At 50.0% G+C, this 23,598-nt stretch overlaps 1 protein-coding gene across 1 annotated transcript; it reads right to left on the bottom strand.

Moving 5' to 3' along the window:
- Window positions 1-76: 76 nt before the first annotated feature.
- LOC121668724 lies at window positions 77-22,189 on the bottom strand. Its single transcript, XM_042036747.1, has 10 exons — window positions 19,770-22,189; window positions 10,501-10,540; window positions 7,326-9,476; window positions 5,424-6,521; window positions 4,424-4,480; window positions 3,381-3,481; window positions 3,016-3,080; window positions 2,269-2,420; window positions 2,028-2,180; window positions 77-861 (listed from the first exon to the last, which is right to left on the bottom strand). Exons 3-10 carry the CDS (start codon window positions 9,190-9,192, stop codon window positions 443-445), a joined length of 3,912 nt encoding a protein of 1,303 aa, XP_041892681.1. The 5' UTR covers window positions 9,193-9,476; window positions 10,501-10,540; window positions 19,770-22,189; the 3' UTR covers window positions 77-442.
- Window positions 22,190-23,598: the final 1,409 nt, after the last annotated feature.

Below are 23,598 nucleotides of genomic sequence, written 5' to 3'. Positions count from 1 at the left end.
CATGCAAGCACCAAAAATGCTGTCCCCATCGTTCAGTGAGTGGGGCCCCACCTGCCATAACCTGACCAGGTTTCTCACCAAACTTTTAAGTCAAGTTCTGGAGATGTTTCTCAGCCAGGCTGATAGAAACATCCCGCAGGATCCTCAAAATCCCCAGGTTGTGCCAGGGCTTCCCATAGAGCTCTGCCTTAGGGGCAGGAGAAAGCAGGCAGCACTGAGCAGGATGCAGAATAATTTTTAATTTCATATTAAGTACCAAAACATCCTATTTCCTTTTTTCTTAAAAAACAAACAAAAAAAAGGTGTTTAATTTTCATGTGCAGATCTTGAGCAGGGTAAATCAGCAGCTGTACAACGGTGTGGAGCAAACCTTTTGTTCCCCAAGCTGGGCAATCATTAAAAAAACTAAATTACAACATAAGGAACACAGATCTTGGGATATTCATGGTCCATAAAACACAGCAGAAGGGTTGGCACAGCCAGTGGTTGTGTCAGAAACGCTGGGAAACGCAGGAGTGAGGGCACAGGTCACTGAGGTCACACGGTCTGGGGGAGGCTGCTCTGGGAAGGCACTTCCTGCCTGCCCAGGGTGGGCACGGACACTCCAGAGCCACTCGGGGGGCCTGGCCCGCAGCTTCAGCTGGAAGGGGTCGAGGCGCAGGCACTCGCCCAGGTTGTGCAGCTCCATGGCTGGCTCCTCCACAGCCCTCCCCGGTGGCTCCTCAGGCCTGGGGCTCCTCCTGGGGGGCTGTCCCCACACGGCCATGACACAGAGGGCACCAAAGGCCACCGCCATCACCAGGCCAGCCACGAGGGCTGCGCCCACCAGCATGTCAGCGTGGCGCAGGAAGGTGCTGATCCCTGCAAGAGAAGGGTCATGGCCTCATCCCAGTGGCCACTGCCCCAGGGAACCCCACTGTGCTCACAGAGTGCCCCACATCTCCTCCAGGTGCTCCCAGGGTGCTCCTCCAGGAAGTTCAGCACTGCCCCTGCCACCCTCCAGAAACCCTCACCCTCACACCTGGCTCCATCCCAGAGAAATATTTCGACCAAGAGCCAGCCTGCAGGAGCAGCACAGGGATGGTACCACCCAAGAAGAACCCTGATAGAGCAAAGCCATTGCCAAACCCATGTGCAGCTACACAGAGACTAAAAGATCTGCTGCTGTTCCCATCCAGGCCTGGAGGGACCCTCTCCATGGCCCAATGGATAAAGATGGATTTATAAAATTATCTGTATCAGAAGATAACAACAACCAGCTGATCTGTATAGGCTCAGACTGCACAACTGGCTAATTAATTGACTTGGAGTTGGTAGGATGGGTGAGAAATTATACTTGGCTATGAGCTCACATTAAGGTTTAAGCCACTGCAGGGATGTTGAAGTAGTTATGGGAGAGCAGCAGCAGTGTTTGGAGCACATATTGCAAAATATTGCTGTTTTCCAGCCTGTGAGGCCCCATTACTCTGCAGGATTGGATTAGCCACCTCTGATTATAGTCAAGCACCACATGCCATCTGCTCAGCCTTGTGTCAAATACACCAGGGGAGCTCTGGGGTAAACACCAGGAACATCAGTGTCCTTCTCACCATAATCTACACAGAGTGACAGGAGAACACAGGGCACTCCCAGGAGCCACCAGAGGTAGCTCATAAATCACCCTTGACCACACTTTGCTTATAACTTAAGGCTCACGCGTGCCAAGTTGCAACCCTGATGCAGAGAAAGCAGCAGACTGGGGGAAGGGAGGCTAAGACTCATGGAGAGGTTGTATTCCCAGCTGAGAACTGCCTTGCAAAGACACGATACATCCTCACCACACCAAGCAGGGACACAAAGCCGCCACTCCAGCAACATCCCACATCAGCAGAGGTGCAGGACCCCGGGCTAGGAGAGAGCCTCTTGGCCTGGTGTGCTCCCTCCGGGGTGCGCTGGCACCAGCACCGCTGCACAAATGACTGGCCCACACGCACACCAGGAGAACACCAGAGAGCGAGAGAGAGCAGAACTGCAGTTCCATCCTCTACCTGGTCGGGGAGTGCGGATGCAGAGGGTGCCGGACTTGGTGGGAGAATGATCCTCGTAGTCCTTCTTGCAGCGGCACACGTAGGTGCCCACGCCGTTGAAGCACTCTGCCTCCTCCCCGCAGAGGCCAACCCCAGCCTGGCACTCGTTCACGTCTGCACCGGGGAATAGATGCCCTAAGTCAAGGCAGGCTTGGCATAAAAGGGTTTACCCCAGAAAAAAAAGGCAAAGTGAAGCACCCACCTTCAACAAACAGTGAAACAAGCTGCAGCTTCTCCATGCCCACCGAGGTGCCAAGCAGCTCCTCCAGGTGGGAGCGCAGGAGCAGAGACATGTTCCTCTCCTCAGGCTCCAGGTGCAGCCAGAAGGTGAGCAGCAGGTTGGCATCACTCGTCCTGCAGGCAGGGAGAGCCCAGGGTGAGGCAGGAGGAGAACATCTCTGCAGGCCCAGCTCTGACAGCCCACTTAGACCTTCTACCCTTGGCATGGGATCGTGGTGCTGCAAGCTCTTGGAAAGATTATCTGTGCCAAGAGGCAGCTTTGCACTTGAACCAGGGGAAAAGGAAAGCCCAGGAATGGCTCCTCATCTGGAGCTAGGCTGAAATGACCAGATATTTGTGTACAGTGAATTGTAGTGGCGATCTGCAGCCCCAGATCAGCCTCTGCCAGGTGAGCAGGGACCTTGCTGACAGCTCCCAGCTTTCTCCAGCAGGCACTGTGGCAGGTGAGGGTATCCTCATTTTCCTCAAGAGTTTAAATCCATCTTAGACCTATATAGGCCCTGGGTAACACTAAACATCAATTTTCATCATCTTTCCTCTAGAAAACAATTTTTTTTCCTACTTTCAGGACAAGTTACAGATCAAAGAAGAGGAGAACACACATCTCTTCCTGGGGAGGGACAATGAGAAGCCAAGAGACTGCTAATCCAAGAAATATTACAGGTTATAGCCATCACCTGCCAAGCCAGCAGCACAGCATTAACCCTACCTTTTGACATCCTTTAACTTTATTTCGCTGACTCTATTGGCAGAAAGATTCAGGTTCTTCTGGATCTGCAAAGGAACAGTGACCAGCGCTCATTTGACGTTCGACAAGTAGGAGTATGACAGCAAATAGCTTCTTTTCTCACCCTGCCTCCCCATCTTGCTCTCCCCCTCCACAAAACACCTGGGATGAAGAAGATGTCCCATATCCCACTGCTATAACCCCTTTCTGTAGAAGAATACTACTTGTGCCCATCTGCTTAGCTCCAGGTCAGCTCCCCCAAACACAAAAGCACAGCATGGTCTCTTCTACGTGAAGATTTAGGACATCCCAGCTGTTTTTCTCCACCTCCCCATGCCCACACTTACGTGGTTCTTCAGAGATTCAAGGAGACCCTTTTGGAACTCACTTCGACTGTGAGGAATCCAGGCCTTGGGTTTGATTTCAACAGTGACTTCAAACAGCACATCTACCAGAAGACACAAGATCCTGGCATGTTCAAATGCCCATAATACAAACAGGCTCCTTAAATGAGTTAGTGCTGAAACATCAGCACTAGAACAGCCACATGCTTGGGCAGGTCAGTGCCACGTGGGTATTTCCAGGGACTGTGCATCAGGTAGAACAAGTTGTTCAGTAACAGGTGAAAACAAACCTTAATGCTTGTTGATGAATACTAGAATTGATTTTTCAGTGACAAACTTACACAAAGAAACAATACATATCCAACCACATTTACATGCCTTTAGCTGTTCTGTTTCCCAAAGGGATTGTCATAATTAGTGATGGAGCCTAGCAGCCCATTTCTCTTGGAATCCAGGCTGGCACAGATATGCCAGTCTGCTGTTTAAAACCTATTCGTTCATCAATATTTCCCCTGTTCAGAGCTCAGGCTCCTTCTGTATTGACTCCTTTTTGCAAGCTGTTTCTGTGGCTTGCTGGGCCATACAAGCCCTGCATTTATATTGTTTAGTTGTTCATGCTCCCACATAAGAGGGTTTTGCTTCTCTCCCTGGTCTGAGGAACAGGATTTCAAGCAGATTTCTGATCCTGGTAGTCACAGGACATCCATTGGAATATATTGGAGGAACTGGGGTTCATTGACCCTCATTCATCTTTGAAAAACCTTATTTAAATAGCCAACAAGTAGTGCTTGGACTCAAACAAGCCAGCATTTATGTCAGGGTTAGCACCTGAACTCAGGTTCCTCCAGGGGAGATACAAAGTGACCAAAGCACAACAAGTGGGATTGCAGTGATTTCTTTAAAAATAAGATCTTCAAAGTGGTTACTACTCAGAAACAACTCTCACTGCTTTCTAAGTGTAATGAGCAGGTGATGTCCAGCACAGCCTCAGGCAGCTCCCTGAGATTAGGGCAGTTTTAAGACCAGTTTATCTCTGCATAGCTCACCTCCAGGATGGTGCTGGGATTGAAGTCCTGTGTCATTCTCCACAGATGACATTAGATCTGCCAGAGCAAGGGAAAGCATCAGGCTGCTATCATCGATGTAGCAGTAACGGGGGAGGGAAAGTACATTAGGTCTGTGTCACTTTGCAAGAAGAGTGCCATGTGCCAGGTCCTTCCTCTGTTCTTCATACTGAAATTAAATATCAGGCTCTGAATGCAATCTCTTCTCCTCTACAGTGGAAAGTGTTCTTTAGGAAGGAATCACCCCAATAAACCCCATTTCCATTTCTGGATGCAGACAAAGTGTTCTCCCTGTGAATGTGGCTTGTACCAGAGCTGCCTTGGATCCCAGTGGAGCAAAACAGCTTTGTGCACTACATGCCAGCAAATGCAAAAAATCTGAGTAAATCTACAATGGTGGGGCAAGAACAGTTTGGAGGCAGGGAAACACCAATTAAAAACATCTTCTCCTTTCAGGCAGAAATTAAAACATATCAGTAGCTAAATATTGCTGTGTACGTGGTCTACCATCAGCTCCTAAACCTTCTTAAGATGAAAAGGACTTTTTAAACCCTTCTCCAGCTTCTGGAGCTCAAACTCAGTGATCATGTCTGGGAGCACTGTGACAGGCTACAGAGGAATCAATGCAAGACAGGGCTGTTTAAAACCAAGATGAGCATTCCCAGCCTGCTTCGGGGGTGAAGTCACAGCTGAGAGGCTGGCTCCTCCATGGATAGCTCAAAACACTTGGATTAGAAACCAGCCTGTCCCTATTATGAGTAATATAATCCCACAGATGCCCACATTACAACAGATAATCCACTGTCTTCTCAAGTACCTCCCTCCTTGGATACAGGAGTCAAGAGTGGGACCACACGCCCAACTGAAGGTAACAGGCATGTCTACAAATAAAACCTCTTAAGAGAGTGCTGCATCACTGGAGGTGGATATTGCACATTGTCAGGCACCAGTTCAGCCACTAATAACCCAAAAATCACCTTACCAAAGAGATCTTCAGTCCTTCCTCCCGGAGACACCACATCAGCAGCAGTCACACCAGGAGAGGGGTAGGGAGGTGGTTTCGTGCTGGTGTTTAGTGGTGGCTCTGCCAGCACTGGTGTCTGTGTGTGATGTGCAGCAGCTGCCACTTCTGAGGGGCTGTCACTGGCCTGACCCAGGGTAGGTGATGTGTCAGAGACACCTACACTGCTGCTGGGCATCTCTGAGCAAGGGGAACCAGCTGGGTGACATGGGACCATGGTGACCAGAGCAGTCCCTGGCTCTGTGTCCCCCTCAGTCAGTTCCAAGGCAGGTGGCTCAGCTTTACACCCAGTGTCTTGTCCAGCTGGAGCTGGCTTCACTAATATGTCATCTTCAGTTCCTCTGCTCTTGCTGCCACCATCCTCAAGGTTCTTTTCCAGCTTGGTTTCATCCTGACCATGCTCACTTGGGTCAAGACTGCTTGGGTCAGCACCAGACTGAGCATCTTCCATGAGATTAGGAGGATGTTGGGCCTCTTCATCTGGTCTCACAATGTCAGGTTGGATCATGCCATCTGCAGGCACAGCTGGTGGGCCTGGAGGAGTTGTCAGCATGGACAATAAACTTTCGGTCACCACTGTCCTCCAGCTCTCTTTTTTAGAGGTCTCCTGGACAGGCTCCTGGGGAGCTGCTGTGGTATCACTTGAAGAGCCCACAGTTTCAGAGTCTCCAAATACATAATACTGTCCTTTAAAATGTTGGTATTCATGGCTTCTGGAACCACTCCCTGACAGAAACAACACCTGCACCTCAGTGGCTTGTGCAGCAAAGATCAGAGTGCCTCTGTTGTGGCAGGCAAACGCCACCTTGGTTTCCACACTTGACGAGACCCCCTGGAAGATGATCTTGTCCTGGTTGTTGCCACAGCCATTGCTCCCCTGGAACCCTTGGACATAGATGACAACGTGCTTCTGGGGGCCTGCCCAGATGGTCCAGTTGCACCAGATGTTGGGTTTGATGTCAACATGCAGCGGGAGGTAAAACATGCCAGACCCATCCCGGAAGATGAGGTGGCAGCTCCTGATGGGAAAGTACTCTGTTACCCAGGGAGGCCCCAGCTCTGGCACATCAGGAACATAGAAAAGAAACATGTAATCAAAGGTTATTGTATCATATATTACATTTTATATTATATTATACATCAGACTTCTAAGAGCACTGCAAATTGCCATGGGAGAGGTGACATTTCAGACCCTCTCCTGCTACAAGATTTCTGTAGTTTCAGCTCCTGGAGCCACATGTCCACACTACAGCTGGAGCTGAGCCTCTGTGAGAGGCTGCATGAAGCAGAGCCAATGCCAGCCAGCTCCAAGATGGACCCAGCACCGGCCAGGCCAGTGAGGAGTCCTCCCCTGAGAAGAAAGGAGTGGCAGAGACAAGGTGTGATGAACTGACTGCAGACCCCATTCCCCATCCCCCTGCACCTCCAGAGGCAGGGCAGGAGGCAGAGAAACCAGGAGTGAAGTTGAGCCTGGGAAGAATGGAGGGGTGGGGGGAAGGTGTTTTTAAGGATTTGGGTCAATTTCCCATTATCCTACCCTAACAAATTAAACTGATTTCCCCAAGTCAAGTCTGTTTTGCCCATGATGGTAGGCAGTCAGTAATCTCTCCCTGTGCTTATCTCACCTTGCAAGCCTTTAATCACATTTTCTCTCCCTGTCCTGCTGAGCAAGGGACTGAGAGCAGCTTTGGAGGGCACCTGGTGTCCAGCCAGGGTCACCCCACTGCAGTTCTCCCCAGAGAGCAGGTTCTGATTGCCAGGTGGAGGCTGCAGGTAAAGGCACAGCTTTGTCCTTGTCCCCACCAAGTAATTTTGACTTCTAAAGATGACCTAAGCCGAGACACAAAGTGCTGGGACACCTACCAGCATGTTCCCCTTGCTGTCCTTCTGCCATCTGGGTCTTCCTGGGTACATCAGAGGGCTCCCAAGGCTTTTGGTCTCTTGGCAGTGTTTCTCCCCATGGAGCTGCAGGCAGATCAGGGTGTGCAGGAGTGGTGCTGAAGGAGGCAGTTGTCCTCTGTCCTGCACCCTCTTGCAGAGTTTCTGTGGCTCTCTGCATTTTAAATCCCCCAAAGTTGGAGGCAGAAGCCGGTTTGTCACTAGCAGCACTGTCCTGGTGCTGCACAGGCACCATGTGCTCCTCTCTGATGTCAGACAGGGAAGCTGGTGTCATCCCAGAGCCACTGCTGACTCTGCCCTCAGGCTGAGTAAGCCTCACACCAGGCTCTGGGACAGTGACAAAGACTGGGAAGGGACTCCTGGCCATCAAGCCCCCAGAGGTTGTGGTTTCTCCCCCCTGGCCACCTGCCTCCCCCAGCAGCAACTTTTGCATCCCAGGGCCAAGGCACCTGGAGGACCCATCCGTGCCCAGTTCAGAGGCTACTGATGGGTGGCAAGGTGGTGAAGGGGAGACCATCATCTCCTGTCCTCCTGGGCTAGCTGGCAAGATGTCCCTCTGCCTGAGACTGACAGGATCCCAATCCAGAGCAGCTGGTAGAGAGGCCACCACGGACACAGACTCCACTTGTGGAGGAAGAGGTGCTTCAGGGATTAAATCCAAAGAGCCAGAGTCTGCAGGAACAGGTACTGTAGTGGAGGTCACCAGCACAGGGATGGTCTCTGTCCCTAGGACAGGCACAGGTGTGAGAGGATGCTCCAGCCCTGTTGGCAAAGCATGAACAGCCAGCCCTGGTGCCGTGGGAGTGTGCAGCACTCTTCTCCCCCTGACAGCTTCCCTAAAACTTCCCAGTGGGAAAATATCCATGAGCTTTGTATGTTGGAGGCCAGCTGTGCCTAGCTCAGATTTAGGCATGGACAGATGCCCCAAACTGCTTTGGCTTCTCTCGGGTAGCAGATGCAAGTGGTCCCTGGTGCCTACATCATAGGGGCTCCTCAGGCTGGGCATCAGGCCCTGGGTGAGGCCAGCAGCTGGGACACTCAGCTGGGCACAGCTGCCATCCTTCTCCAGGCTGGCTGTGCCCTCCTGGCTTTGTCCTGTGCCAGGGGACAGAGACTCAGAGTGTGCAGCCAAGCCCAAGTGACCCATGCCTGTTGGTTTAATGGTAAACTGCAGGTGGCCCAGACCTTTTGGCCTCAGGGTGGGGTTCAGGACAGGCTGGCTGCTCTCCAGACTCACACCTCTTGGCTGCCAAAAAGGTTCTGCTCCCTGGAAGGCACCAAGCAAAGGAGTTTCCAAAAGTACACTGTGCATAGGACCAAAACTCACAGCACTGTCCTCACTCATGGAGGGATTCTGCCCCCAGGTGTCCTGTGCTGCAGTGGGGATTATTCCCTCAGGTGTTCCTATGTCTTGAGCTTCCTGAACCCCTGCCAGCTCAGACCCCAGCCCACAAGGAGCTGCTGTTTCCAGAGCCTGCATCCTTGCACGTTCACATGGGATAAGGGCTGTAGGACTTCCCACAGCCATGGTGTCCAGAGTGATCCCTCTCCCCTGCATCAGCTCACTGCTTGGCACTGTGGCAGTACGTGTGGTTGCAAAGCCCAGCACATCTCTAAGGTTTCCAACCCAGCCAGACTGAAGAATACCACCTTGCTTTGGCAGTTTTGAAGCAGGAGTTGCAGAAATCGCATCATCTTTGGAGGAAGATTCCCCTTCCTGGTCTTGGAAGATGTAGTACTTCCCTTTAAATCGTGCATGTCTGTGGTTTGGCAAGTACCTCTTCAGCAGCACAACATGGACAGCCTGAGCAAAGGTGGCAAAAACGTGCATCTCCTTTTTCCAGCAGGCATAAACAACGCTGCTTTCCGCCAGGGAGGAGACACCTTCAAACAGAATTTTGTCCTCATTTTTGTTGCAAGCCTCCTTAGTGATAAATCCCTGGATATAAATTATGATGTGCTTCCTGGAGCCTGCCCAGATTGTCCAGTTGCACCAAAAGGTTATGGGGAAATCAGCATGGAATGCTGGAGGAGAAAACTCCCCATATTTGTCCTTCAGCACTCTGTGGCAGCTTCTTATAGGCACATAAGCTGTTACCCAAGGAGACTCCAGCTCTGGAAGACAAGAAGCAACAACCAAGTTTTCCCCCATTTCCACTTCCAAAGAAATAGTTACAGTCTTTATTTCCAGAAATTATTTTCAAGGTCCCTCTTCTCTCCATTTTGGTGCCTCCTGCTCCCATTTGCCAACCAATCTGGAAACCCATCAGTGGGAGAACATGAGAGCAACCTCTTGGAAATCTGGAGGAGCCCTGGCCACCACCACTGCACGCTCCACGGAGAGCCAGGCTGTGCCCCCACTGCTACTGCCCCAGAGCAGGGCACACTCATGCTTTAAGCCCCACCATGGCCATGCAGGAGCACACAGGTCCCAGGATGGCCACATAGTGGGTGTCACTTGTCCCAAGGAGGCAGTTCCTCCCCTGCTTTTTAGGGATTGAGGCTAAAGGCTCAAGGAATTGCCACACCTGGGCAAGTTACAAAGGCCAAGAGTGCACTGCTACATTTGGGTTTGACCTGTGGGTGATGCTTGTTGTTTATACACCTGCAGAGCTGGGTATAACACAGCTCTCCTGAAGGCATTTTCAATCTCTTTGGTTTAAAGGGCTCAGCCAAGCCAGAAGCCATTAGAGCCCCAACATTAGTTTCTCCCCGTAGCCCTCAAATTGGGAAGCAGCTTCCCTTAAGCAGGGAAAAGCAGTGTTCTCCAAAACCACTTCCTCAAAGCTAGAAGAGTGGCAAGTTCATGACAGGCTTACCCTACAGGAGCACAATTAAAGTTTGGGTTGAACTTTTGCCACTTGTTTTAATTGCTGCACTGCTTTGCTCCTGCCTGCAGGACCTGCTCTGTGGCAGGGATTTGGCAGCCACAGGACAGTGGCACAGGTTATCTCCCACACCAGCACTGATTTTTCCCTACTCCAGCACTCAGTACTGATCAGCCACATCCACCTCCATCTCCACACCACCCCAGGGCCAGGTTGTTGCTCCTGATTTTCCACACCACTTACTGGTGGCTTGAAGTACCCAACAAATTCTGGGTAAAAAAAAGGAGGCTAATCTCAGAACTCACTCTTACCTGGCTTAACCTTCCAATATTCCTGAGAGGATCCCCTTGCCTATAAAAAAAAAAAAAAAAGAAGTCCAATTGCAGGCCCAAATACCAATTCTCAGTGCTTTTAACACTGCTCAGAGAAATGCCAAAACCAGCCCAGTAGGAAGGGAGCACCAAATCCAGCCTGGTGGATTGGGGTTTTGCCTGCACCAGGACCAAGCCCCAAAGTCACATCATTTATTCCACATGATTATAAATCTTCTCCCCTCCCTACATCCAGAAGTACTGCCTGATTTATGCTGTCAGACCACAACCAATACAAAACCACCCCCAAAACACAGCAAGCAAAGCCCAGCTGGGCTTTAATCCCTAGGACCCATGCAGAAGAGAGATGGATTTGTAAGCAGGCAGGACACTGCACCCAAGAAGGGAGTTTCCTACAGGGAACTGAGTCCCCACTTCCCATCACTCACCCCTGGAGCAGTATCAGCAGCATCACAGCAGGGCCTCCGCATCACCCCAGGACCCTGCTCAGCAGGAGCTGGCCCCAGCACCCAAAGCATCAGGAGCAGGGCCAGAATAAATGGGGAGGGCAAAGGCTTCATGGTAGAGGTTTACCAGAGGCACAACATTAAAACAAAACAAAAAGAAAAAAAGAAAGAAAAAAAAACTCCCTCTCTCTCCCCCCAAAATAATCCCCCAGGTAGAGCAAATGTGGGATCACCACCTTTCCTAGACCCTCTCCAAAGCACATCCCTGCAGCAAAGGGGCTAGCCTGGCAGCCCACTCACTCATATAGGGCCCTGCTTCACCAGTGACAGCAATTAGCTAATAGCAATTAGCTAATCAATGAAATGAGGCCGGCTATAGCTTGTTAGGACAGGCTTGCCCTCTCAATTTGCTGCCCAAGTACTGTTTCTGTGCTGGGTGTTGGGGTGAGAAGGCATTTCTCCATTTATCACACATAATGTTATAACCTGGAATTAAAGTGGTGCTGCTACCCCAACGTGACACAGCAGCAGAGCCCAAGATGCTTGTTGTCTTATAAAAGAAAAAAATATTCAATTACTGGAGGGGAGAAAATAAAATTCCTAATGTAGAAGTGAGTGTTCTCATCACAACACTTTAACCAGCTTCTGCTGAAGGCTGTGATTCCCCCCAGGGCTGCACCATTCTGAGACAGGACTGAGTGAAACAGGTGAAATTACCTTGAAACACAAGCAGCTCCTCTCCTCATCTACACTTACTGAAGTGTGGAAAGCAAATAGTCCAGGTGATGATGTATAAATTATTAGATGCTTAAAATTCTTTCAGCTGTAATAGTCTAACTTGTCATTAGGAGCCACACAGATTAGGCAATTAGCCTGTTTGACATGCAGCTTTGACAATATTGCTTTTAAAATGTCAGTCATCATTGAGCAAAATAAAATTAAAAATCTTTTTTTTTCTTCCAGCTCATCGCAGCCTGACAGGATGATGGATGTTCAGGGACAAACATCCCTGTGGGTTTTTTGGGGGTCAAATCAAGCAGTGAATCAGACTGTCCAAGTTGCCTGGGTTTTCAGCAGTATTGGAACAAGTAGCTGCATCCCAGCTCCCAGTTTTTAAGCTTTTCCACCCACCCCAGTGCAGTCCCCATGACCAAAGGGCCAGTGAGAGCCTGTGATTCTTGCAGCAGGACAAACTTTTCCTTCCCACAGCCATCTGTCCGTGACTACACACGTTCAAAGTGACCCCAAACCCTCTCCTGCTGTCCAGGTGTGGACAGACCTGCAAAACCCCTTTCCCACTTACCATAGAAACAGAGAATCTGGGAAAAGCACTCTGAGAGCATGGAGTCCCACCATCAACCAAACACTGCCAGGCCCACCACTAAACCATGCCCCTGAGCACCACATCTGCATGACTTAAATCCCTCCAGGTAAGGAGTCTTTGTCCTTACGGAAACTTGAACTTGCCAGATGTTAACTGGGAACACCACACAGCTGGCACTAACAGGTTCAGAAGATTCCTAAAACACCTGGAGGATGATTTCATGGTACAGGAACTAAGAGAGCCAGCTGGGAAGATGCCCTCCTTGATTTGTTGCTTGCTCACAGAGAGGGTCTCATGAGTGAAAGGGTCATTGGTGGCTGTCTTGGCCACAGTGATCACAAAACCATTGAGTTTAAAAATCTCTGCTGACAGTGAGGAAAAGTGCCAGCAAAACTTCAACCCTGGACATGACTTCAGGCTGCTCAGGGAAGTAGAGGGTAAGGTCCCCTGGGAAAACATTTTTGCAGGTGCTGGTGTCCATCAGTGCTGGTCACTTTTTATGCAACACCTCCTAAGGGCACAGGAACAGGCAATTCCCAAATGTCAGAAGTCAAGCAGAAAAGATAAAAAGCTGGCTTGGCTGAGCAGGGATCTTCTTCTGGAACTATGGCAAAAAAAGGAAGGTGTATGCCCAATGGAAGCCAGGTCGGGTGACATGACAGGAATACAGAGATGCTGTTCACCACTGTAGGGAGAAAATTCCTGCGGCCAAAGCTCAGCTGGAGCTGAAGCTGCCCAGAACTGTGGGAGACCATAAAAACAGGGATTTTTAAATACATTAATATCAAAAAACAGTGCAGAAATAACATCAGCCTGTTACAGGATGAGGATGGTCACCTCACAAACAGGGCCATAAAGCAAAGATGTTTAATGCTCTTTGTCATCAACACCAGCGATGGGGTAAGGGGGTCCCAGTGACCTGAACGGGGCCCTGAGGACCATTCCAGTGCTCCAGCTGGAACCCTGTGAGCCTACAGGGCCTGATGGGATTCATCTGAGAATACTAAAAGAGCTGCCTAATGTCATTGTGAGGCCTGTCTCCATGATTTTTGAATTGTCTTGGGAATCTGGAGAGGTCACAGCTGACCAGAAGCTGGCAAACATTAAACATTGTCCCAGTTTTCAAGAAGGGCAAGAAGGATGACCCTGGAACCTGCAGGCCTGTCAGTCTCACTTCACTGCCTGGCAAACTATTTTGATTTTTGATTATTGAGGGGGAAACTGAAGAACACCTGAAGGACAATTCACTCCTTGGTCACAGCCAGCAGAGCTTCATGACAGGAACGTCCTGCTTATCAAACCTGATTTCATTTTATGACGGGGTAGCCCACCCAGCTATCAAGGGAAGCCAGTTGATGTCACCCTTTTGGATTTCAGTAAAGCTTTTGAAACTGTCTCTCACAAGATCCTTCTGGACAAAATGTCCATCCCCCAGCTGGACAAACACGTCCTCTGATGGGTGAGCTCATGGGTGGGGCACAAAGGGTTACAGTGAGCAGGGTGACATCAGACTGGGGACCTGTCACTAGCAGGGCTCTGCAGGGCTCCATTCTCGCCCCTGTGCTCTTCAACATCTCCATAAATGACTTGGATGCAGGACTGGGAGGGATACTGAGCAAGTCTGTAGATGACACAAAATTGGAATGCGCTGTTGACTCCCTCCAAGGCAAGGAGACCCTGAAGAGAGAACTGGGCAATCACCAACCATATGAAATTTATAAAGGGCAAATGCCAGATTCTGCACCTGGGATGGTGCAGCCCTGGATGTACAGACTGGGGAATGAGAGGCTGGGGAGCAGTGCCATGGAAAGAGACCTGGGGGTCCTGGTCCATGGCAAGTTGGATATGGGTCAGCAGTGCCCTGGAAGTCAGGAGAGCCACCCCTGTTCTGGGAGGCATCAGGCACAGCATTGCCAGCTGGGCAAGGGAGGGGATTGTCCCGCTCTGCTCTGCCCTGGGGTGGCCTTGCCTTGAGTGCTGGGGGCAGTTTTGGGCACCACAAACATAAAAAAGACATGAATCTGTGTAGTGGTTTGGTCCAAAATACTCATTACTGTTTATCTGCTGTGAGATAAGAATTAGGAGAAATGCAAAACAGGCACCAAACTTGAAAGAATATAAAGAAGTTTATTAACAGACCTAAAAGGGGAGAAAAATTATACCACCTTCAGAACTCTCCTCCTCCCCCCACCTTCCTCCCTTCTCCCACTGACAATGTGAAAAGACAACCCTTAAGATGTTCAGTCTGTTACCACTTCCATAATAACCTTGTTCAGTCCATTTAGAAAGAGAAGTCTCTTCTTGCTCATGCTATGAAAACATTATCACAACGAGACAGCCGCCCACTTCCAAATATTGTTCAGTCCATTTAGGAAGAGGAGTCTCTCTGCCTGCGTGTGAGTCCCTTCCCCCGACTTGCAGCTTTTCCTGCAACTGCTTTCGAGGGTCCACTCTTGAAGTTTTTTGGGGTACAATTTTAAGGTTGAGCCGTTCAGAAACAAAAACAGAGGCCCTTCTCCTTCCCTGGGAGCAAAGGGTCTTCATCATCTTCATCTTTAGGACTATCTCTGGGAGCATCTCTAGGGACTGAGGTTTTCTCCTTTCCCATTTGGAGCAAAAGTCCTCATCTGGTTCATCTCTCCCTGTTCAAACTTCTCATGAAATTACAGCTGCGTCAGCATCTGCCTATCTCAGCGCAGGTGCTTTTGCTCACGAGTTGAACACTCCACCCCCCATATCTTCATGAAATTACAACAGGATACTCTGATATATCATAGCTTCACAAGAGAATTTCAGCTTTAAGCATCTCCTCTCTCTCTTCCCTCAGGTTTTCAGCTCTTCACAGCAGTAAAAGGGTTAATCTCACCTCGGCCTTGCAGCTTTGCAGCTGGAATGTTGAATTTTTCTTATCGCAGTGGAGAGGGGGGAGAGCCGAGCCGCTCCGGCTGCCCACGGCAAGGCAGTGGGGGGGGGTTCCATGGCTGGAACAGGTCCATGGCTCCAGGATGGCCGTGGCCCGGCCCGGCCTGGCCCAGGCAGGGCCTGGCCGAGCCCGCTGGCCCCCACACGGGGCCCGCAGCCACCTGTCCCAGCGCCGGAAACGAGAGAGAGCTTGGAGGGGGAGTTTGCCTATTCTTAAATGTGGATCACAGAGGTGATCACAACTTTAAGTGGCTTAGAGAATTGTCCATATTCAAACTGGCCAGCTGATAGGTTCTATCAGTTCCCAGAGGAAACTGTAAGCACCCCTTAGCAAGGACGTCCCTTCCGGGACTATGCTTGCTAACCTATGACATTCTGTTAGAGAGCATCCAAAGGAGGCCACAAGCATGGTGAAGGGTCTGGAGGGGAAGCCATGTGAGGAGCAGCTGAGGTCACTTGGTCTGTTCAGCCTGGAGGAGACTGAGAGGAGAGCTCATTGCAGTTACAACTTCCTTGTGAGGGGAGGATGAGGGGCAGGCACTGATCTCTTCTCTCTGGTGAACAGTGACAGGACCCAAGGGAATGGCCTGGAGTTGTGTCAGGGGAGGTTGAGGTTGGGTATCAGGAAAAGGTTTTTCACCCAGAGGGTGGCTGGGCACTGAACAGGCTCCCCAGGGCACTGGTCACAGCACCAAGCCTGCCAGAGTTCAAAAAGTGACTGGACAACATTCACAGGCACGTGGTGGGATTCTTGGGGCTGTTCTGTGCAGGGCCAGAAGATGGACTTTGATGATCCTTGTCAGTCCCTTCCAACTCAGGATATTCTATGGTGACTCCACCCCTTTTATGGCCCAGGCTGTGCAGGCAGTTTTTTACCCAGCGAAGAGTACATCTGTTCATACCATAAGCAGCCAGTTCCTTCAAGAGAATGCTCTGGGAAATGGCATCAAAGGCTTTAATAAAGTTCAGGTAGACAACACCCACAGCCCCATAGACTCCCGTGTGTACAAGTGGTGTAAACTCCATGAAGTTTGCCCTGCTGAACATTGAACAGCGTTGCGCTACCGGGATGTAAACCTGGCAGCAGATAAGGATCCTGGAAGGGAACCCTGCTGCAAAGCAGAGAGATCCCTAAGGTATCTTCTGGTTCATGAGGAGAAGAGGAGCATTTGCTTCATTTTAGCTTAAGAGGTGGTAGAGATGGTGAAATAAATCTTAGGGCTAAGTTTATTTTTTATGTGCTGATACATAAGTATTTGAGTGAGGAAACTTTATGTGGTTTGTTTGTTTGGTAGCAAGTCTTTATTTTCAGCCAATCCCCATAAACATATAAGTTACCCATTACAATGTTTGGCCCTTTTGACTAAACCTTCACATTCAGCAGTTGCTGATTTACTTATTTTGGGGTCATCTGGCCCCAGAGCATCTCTCGGAGAGCTGCTGGCCACATCCACACTGGCCTGAGCCAAGAATGTCTCAGCCTTTCTACCAGCTCCTGCACCCCTGATTTCTCAGGAGGGGATTGATTCTCCCCCAGGATGAGCTGAGGGAACCAACACGACCTTCAGGAGCTGACACAGCTGCCTTGGGGGCTGCCAGTGTGGACAGTCAACACAATTAAGCTGATTTCATCAAGTGCTCAAATTTCCCCCCCAAGAAGCATGATAGACCAGGAGCTCTGCTTACAACTGTTCTGCTGTCATTTATAAGGCACCACAGAGTGTCTGAGAGCTTAGGATAGGTAAGTTTACCATCTGCCTCCCTCTAGTGATTGCACTGTGAATAAAGAGAAAGCAAAAAATCACACTGGGTAATACCGACTTTTGCTTGCTTTCTTCCTTAGGAAGTCAAAGTAACCGAACACTTGCTTATTCATAGTTCTCTTATGCACCAAAAGCAAGTGGGAAGAGCTAAACTAGGATGAGAAATAAGGATTTTGCCCATCACCTCACTAAATAGAAATAACTACGGTCCAAAACAAAGATGGGTGACAGCTAAAAGCTGTTTGCAAAACAAACATCTTTTTATCAAAGATGAGAATATTTTTAGGAAAAATGGTAACATCACTGATAAACTTTTTTTTAATAGGTTTCAAAAGCTGTGTTATTCCTTAGAGCTTAGCAATGTGCCCAGGGATACATTGAAATTCCAGGGATACATCCAGGGTGCTCATCTCAACAGCTCCATCCTTCCAAGCGAGCTGGCAAGGGCTCTGCTTGCAGGGGCTGCTCTATTATTTTTATGCACATTATGTAGAACGAGATCCCTGTATTCAGTGGCCAGAGATAAGCATCAGTTCAAGTCCCATTTCTTCGTGTCACTCATTAAAGCGCTGTTTCTTTGTGTCACTCCTTAGCCAGATTGATTTTAGGTCTGTTGGGGCCAAAGATGTAATTAGGCTCTCAGATACAATTAAAGGTAAGGGATTTCTTGGGAGCTGACGTTTTCCTTAAGCAGGGAGCTGGCTTTCCTTGATCACCAGTTGCTCTTCACTGATTCAGCTGCTAATCCTCTGGGCTGTGCTCAGGGATGTTTTAAACGAGTGATGCCATCACGCTCTGGTTTGTCATGGTGAGTGTTTCACCCAGTGTTGATGGTGGGCTGCAGTACTACTAATAAAACTGATATATAAACTCTGCATTTTGTGGGATCTTTATAGACTGACAGCACAGACTGTACACCTGCAAGATTTGTAAAAAGACTAGTAGTGGTTTTTCTCTGGGCTTTCAAGGCACCTATTTCCTCTTTATCCCAACCTGGGTGTCCTCAGGCACTATTATTTAATCTCGGTGAGAGAGGTTAGACCCACTGTGGCATCCACAAACAAGAGCTGCTGGTCCTGACCCACTTCTGACCTCCCACCTCTCCTTGAAGGATGCTCCTGCTCCCCAGAGAAGCAAAACTGGTTGCACCAACACCCGCAGCCAGATCCTTCTGCAGCTGGCAAGGAGGAATGTAGCTGAAAGCCAGTATTGCTCAAACAAAAGAAAATAAAACCCACCGAGGAGTCCAAGTTTAACAGGTTGCAATATGCTGTTTAGCCCATGGGGGCGTCCTTGGATGTTGACAGGAATTCTTTTCCCCATGTGATTATCCCACAGAGCAGAGGGGAGTTCATCAGGTGCATCCTGCTGCCAGAGAGAGCATCTCCTTGACAACTTGCTATGCCACTTTGGCTCATTAGCAAGGCAGGAAAAACATCTCCTGCTTTTTCTTATTCTCCTTGCAGGGTGACTTTTCTTGCTCCTTCAACATAAGGACTCAGAGCAGCCACTGCTGCCGCCAAGAAAAGCTGCTTGTACCCAAAAAAAGAAGATGAAACTCACTGAGGTGGGTTTGGTGAGGTGGTTTGCCTGGTGATGAGAGGGACAGAGCAGCTGTCACCCCAGCCAAGGATTTATACCCTCTAGTCTGTCCTGGCAGGGGCAGACATGGCCCTTCTGCCCCAGACCTGAGGGACTGTGGCAGGCGAGAGGGGCGATGGCCATCCCTTCAACACCAGGAGATTCCAAAGCTGGGGCTCGCCTGGCAGGACCCACTCTAGAGGATACAGGAGGGCTGGCATTCAGTCAGGCACGGGCAGGCTCACCCCATTCCTGGAACAGCTGCCACCTTCTGCAGCAGGAGGAAAATTCAGAACAAAAACCCTGCAGCAGGGATGCCCCAGCCAATGGCCCTCACACCCAGCCGGGCCACTGCTGCTGGTGGGAGGAAACCCAGGCTGCAGGCAGCTTTGTGTCCTGCAAACCACTGCAGAACTGATTTATATTAAAAATAAAGAGCACACAATACCAAAGTGGTTGGGGTTTGTCTATTAATCTCTCAACAGTCAGCTGCAAACCTAACAAATCCTCTGAAATAGCAGCAGGGAGCCACGTCCCAGCTCATTCCTCCCTGCCCCCTTTTACAGCTAAAAATAATCAATAACAGCTGTCCAAAACAGGGAGACCAAAGCAATTTTACAGGCTGCGGGATCACGACTCATATCTTCACTCACACGCTGCCTGGGCACAAAACAAACCGTGGTTTCCCAGCAGCCGCAGTGGAAAATCACCTCTGAACCAGCGGGCAGCTGCTGGAGCTCTTGCATCCCCTCCTTTTGTGGTGATCCTGCAGTGCTGCTCTGCTGGTAAGAAATGAGAATAAGACCGCTGCAGCCAGGGGGAGAGTGGCATTATCCCCCTGCTTTATGCAAGCGAGGGCTGATTGAACCGCTTGGGCGCAATGAGCCCCCGGGAGGCAGCTGGGCTTGTTATTCTGCTGCTAATTGCTGTTTTCAGCTGCCATCGGCCGCACTAGGGACTTGGTCAGGCTGTCCCGGGGCAATGCTCATGGTGCTGGAGGAGTTTTCCATCCGAATCCCCATCCAAAGGGGCCACCCTCCTGCCCAGAAGGGTTCATCCTCTCCCGTGCACATCTGCATGCAGCTGTTTTCCCTCGAAAAGCAGCAGCACCGAAGGAGAGCCAGCAGCACTCTAACCCATTCCAACAGTGTGACCATTCCCTCAGTGGCGACCACATTTCAGGAGCTGACAACAAAACGCAGCATTCCCTACCTGGCTCGCTGCTCTCCTTGGCTCCCACCGCCTCGGGGCGGGTTTTGCTGCGGAGGCAAAGACGCAGCCTCGTGTCTCTGTGTTGGCATCACTGTGGGGAAAGCCCCGTGGTGCCTTAGGGACTTTCTCAGCCTGTCAAAAAAATTTAAAAAAAGAGTTCTATTGCACCGTTCTGCCCCAAAGCAGCCTGTCATCGCCTCGGGAAGGCGGTGATGTGGTGCACAGGAAAGGGACGGGCCAGCACCGGCCCCAAAGTTTCAGGATGACTGTACGTCCCTGGATCCAGGTGAAGATGAGAAACGAGGTTTGTCAGTGGGGGGATCTCCGCTCCCTCGCCTCCGCTTTCCTGCAGCAGCGCCCGTGGGTGTGAGGCAGCCACGACGCTTTGCTGTTCCTCTCCGTGCTGGGCCATTATTGCACACAGGGAGGGGGATCCTGGCCTCTCTATAAAAAAGAGAGAGAAACGGCTGGGGGAAAAAAGAAAAAAAATAGACCAAATAGATGCCACAAAAGCTGTGGTCAGACTGATGGGATTTACTCCCTGCCTGCTCAGGAATGGGGTGCCAGGGGATGGCACAGATCCTGTCCTGATGCTTACCTACACCAGGTGCGTTCAAACTTGCCTTATCTGGGCTGATAAACCCCTGTTCCGCTCTCCTTTGGCCTCGCCACAGTCAGCAGCTGCTCCAGGAGCCTGGTAGTGCCATCGCCTTGCGACTCCCTGCATGGGAAGAGTTTCAATTCCAACGTGCTGCTGCTGGCTTCACTGGGCACACACCAAATCTGGGACTGGAAGGTGCTGGAGGAAGGCAGCAGGGATTGCTGGGGTGTGAAAACAAAAACACGAAGAAACTGGTGCTTTCAGGATGATGCTGCAGTCAGGAAGTGGTTTAAGAAACAGTGCAGATGTTCAAATCGAGAACATGGCACCACTTTTTCCTCTAATGCTGTGAGCTGCACATGGTTCTGGAGCATGGTGATACATTCCTGGTGCAGAGCTACCACTTCCTGCTCTTGCTAAAGACTCTCACACAGAGGAGACATGAAGGCAAATGTTGAAAATACAACAAACAAATCATAAAAATGAGGACAAATCCCAGCTCTGAAAGGTTGCAGGAAATGCTGCTCTGTACGCCCACGCCACGAAGCCACTGGGGGACTACAGCAGCAAAGGCAATGAAAGAGATGGATTCCTCTTCCTGCTCTGTGCAGGGAGCAAATGGCTCCCAAATATTGTGCCTGGCAGCACCTCCTTTGAAATCACCCAGACATGAGCCATGGTGTCTCCAGCTCCAGACAGAAGTCGGGTATTTTGGTGGAAACCCCGTGGGGAATGGGACGCTCAGAAGCAATCTGTTGCACGTACTGAGGTACAACAAAGCCAGTGGCAAAGCCCTGCCTGATTTCAGGGCAGACATGAGCTCAGCCTGAAAGGTCTAAATCCCAGCTGCTCTGTGCGTGCCTGCAGGGAGGATGACTGGGTCCGTGCTGGCAGCTGCCATCACCCTCAGCATCAGCTCTTGGAGAGAAAACTAGACACACATCCAATTCCTCCAGCAAGGTGTTCCAATGACTGTGCCACTAAGGTGAACATCCCCAAAGAACAGACTGAACAAGCTGTCGAAGGGGAATTTCCTCCCCCTTCAGCCTGAACTCTCTTTTACTTCTGTTAATGACCTCAGATGAGGGAATCCAGATGTTAAAAACAGCAGTCAGGCCAAAGAGCTGGCCTGTGTCCGTGTGTGACACTTCCCCTCTGTCCTGGCTGGCTGGGCTGGGAAGGAGCTTGGGAGCAAAAACGCAGCTGAGCGCCAGCTTGTGCTGGCTGAACAACTGCCAGCAGCCACGGCAACTCACCAGCCAGAAAGAAAAATCCCACCTGGAGTAAGCCAGAATGGTTGGTAAAAGAAAAATAGACTGAGGAAACCTTGCAGCCCTTCGTGGCTCTGAAAACTAACATTAAATTTTTAAAAAGTCAGTAAGAGGTGTGCTTGGAAAGGGGGTTTGTAAAATGGTAGCTTGGTCACCGCTTCTTTGGGTCTCTGTCCAAAGCAATTGGGCTGTGAGTGCCACGGGGGAGGCCGCTCCCATCAGCCACCCACGCTGCGTCAGGGAGGATCTCGTGCCAGAGATAATTCTGCAGGACCCAGCCCATCTGGGAACACATTTATAGGGATTTCCAACAAGTAGGTCTGTCTGCAGTGGAACAGGACCTTATATACCCTGGTGAGGCTGGTTGGTGACTCTTAGCCACCAGCACCCATCAAAAACCCTCCTGGCTGGGTATTGTGGGGCTGATTTGTACAAGGCTTTGAGGTGTCCTGCCCTGATTTGGATGGAAATGGCTCACCTGCTGCCACCCCTGCCCTGGCAGCCTGCTGGCCATGGAGCAGAGGGGCTGAGACAGCCAATCTTTAAATGCAGAAGTAATTTGCAGCCAGGCTTATGGCAAATGATCCTAATAAAAAGCAGCTGCCTCATGCCTGTAAATAGGATTGTCTATGCAGCATTTTACCCTAACGGAGTAAAATCAGAAGATAGGAATTTTATACAGCAAAACACTTGCAATCTCAAGTCTAAACTCTACTGACATGCCAGCACCATTGGTTAGAGGGGGAGGGTTCAGGAACAGTCAAATAAACTTCAGCACAGAGCAGTCAGCGTACCTCAAACAGCTTTAAACACCTTCCCTTGCCTCCAGCCACGCTGTGAAACCCTCAACCAGAGGCATAGACTTTCTATCACATGAACCTCTCCAGTCCCAACCTTCCCCCACTCTCCCAGGCTGACTTCTCTGCCAGGCTCTTGTTGGCCTCCCCAAGCTCTTGCTGGTGGCTCATCCCCAGCTGGGTTTGTGCTGTATGACCACAGAGAAACCCAGCTTCACTTTCCTCACTGGGCAGGCACTGACCCCACTGAAACCTCTCGGTGACACAAAGTGAGTGGAAGCTGGGGTGTCTATGAGACTCTACTGGAGAGTGTCCAAAGGAGAGCTATGAAGATGGTGAAGGGTCTGGAGGGGAAGCCGTGTGAGGAGCAGCTGAGGTCCCTTGGTCTGATCAGCCTGGAGAAGACTGAGGGGAGACCTCAGTGGGGTCTTCAACATCCTGACTGGGGGCAGCACTCTCAAGGCCAGTGACAGTGATACCAAAATTGGCCAGAAAATAAACTTTCCAACACAATTTGAAGCATTAGAAGGCTGGTATTCTTTATCAGCACTGGACACACAGGAGGATATCTCCTTTAATCTGAGGTGTGTGGTGAGACTTTACAACAGGATATTTATTCCATCATAATCATACATATTCATTACAATGTGCCTCCTAGCTAATACATAAACCTCACTTTTCCTAGAACTAATTTGCATGCATTAGTCTCCTACTGGAAGCCCTTTTATGGTCCTGGAGGGTCATCTAAAGGAGCCTCTGGTGGTTGTATTCACTGAATCCTTCAATAATACAGGTGGCCCTTCCTTGAACTTTTTCTTTGGGCATGCACTGTTGCTTCTTGTTACATAACTTGCCAAAAGACCCCCTGTAGGCCTCATTATCTGTTTCTCCACACAGTCTCCACACATTTCCAGCTACATTTATCATCCTGGGTGCATACCTCTACATTCTTTTATCTTTTTTGCTAGTTAGTCTTTAAACTCTACCCAGCAACTTCAGGGGAACTGAAAATTTCTATTCCCTATGTTATTTATCAACAGGACTTGAGGAAATGGTATGAAGCTGAGTTAAGGGAGGTTTAGGTTGATATCAGGAAAATCCAGTGCCTGCTGTGTGTGAAAAAAACCATTTTTTTCCTGTTCTTCTGGCTCACTCCTGTT

This window comes from Corvus kubaryi, unplaced genomic scaffold (genome assembly GCF_017639235.1).
Source record: "Corvus kubaryi isolate FWS band 111438036 unplaced genomic scaffold, C.kubaryi_AGA036_p1.0 37386, whole genome shotgun sequence".
Lineage (NCBI taxonomy): Eukaryota > Metazoa > Chordata > Aves > Passeriformes > Corvidae > Corvus > Corvus kubaryi.
The sequence above is the reverse complement of the archived record's forward strand: the minus strand, read 5'-3'. Positions and strand labels throughout refer to the sequence as shown.

Bases quoted from the DNA above. Each gene is read 5' to 3' on its own strand.
- LOC121668724 (XM_042036747.1), bottom strand. From the start codon at position 9,192: ATGCACGTTTTTGCCACCTTTGCTCAGGCTGTCCATGTTGTGCTGCTG. The intron at 6,522-7,325 runs GTAGGTGTCCCA...CTGATGTGCCAG, and splicing joins ACAGCAAGGGGAACATGCTG to AGCTGGGGCCTCCCTGGGTA. The intron at 4,481-5,423 runs GTAAGGTGATTT...TTGCTCTGGCAG, and splicing joins AAGGACTGAAGATCTCTTTG to ATCTAATGTCATCTGTGGAG.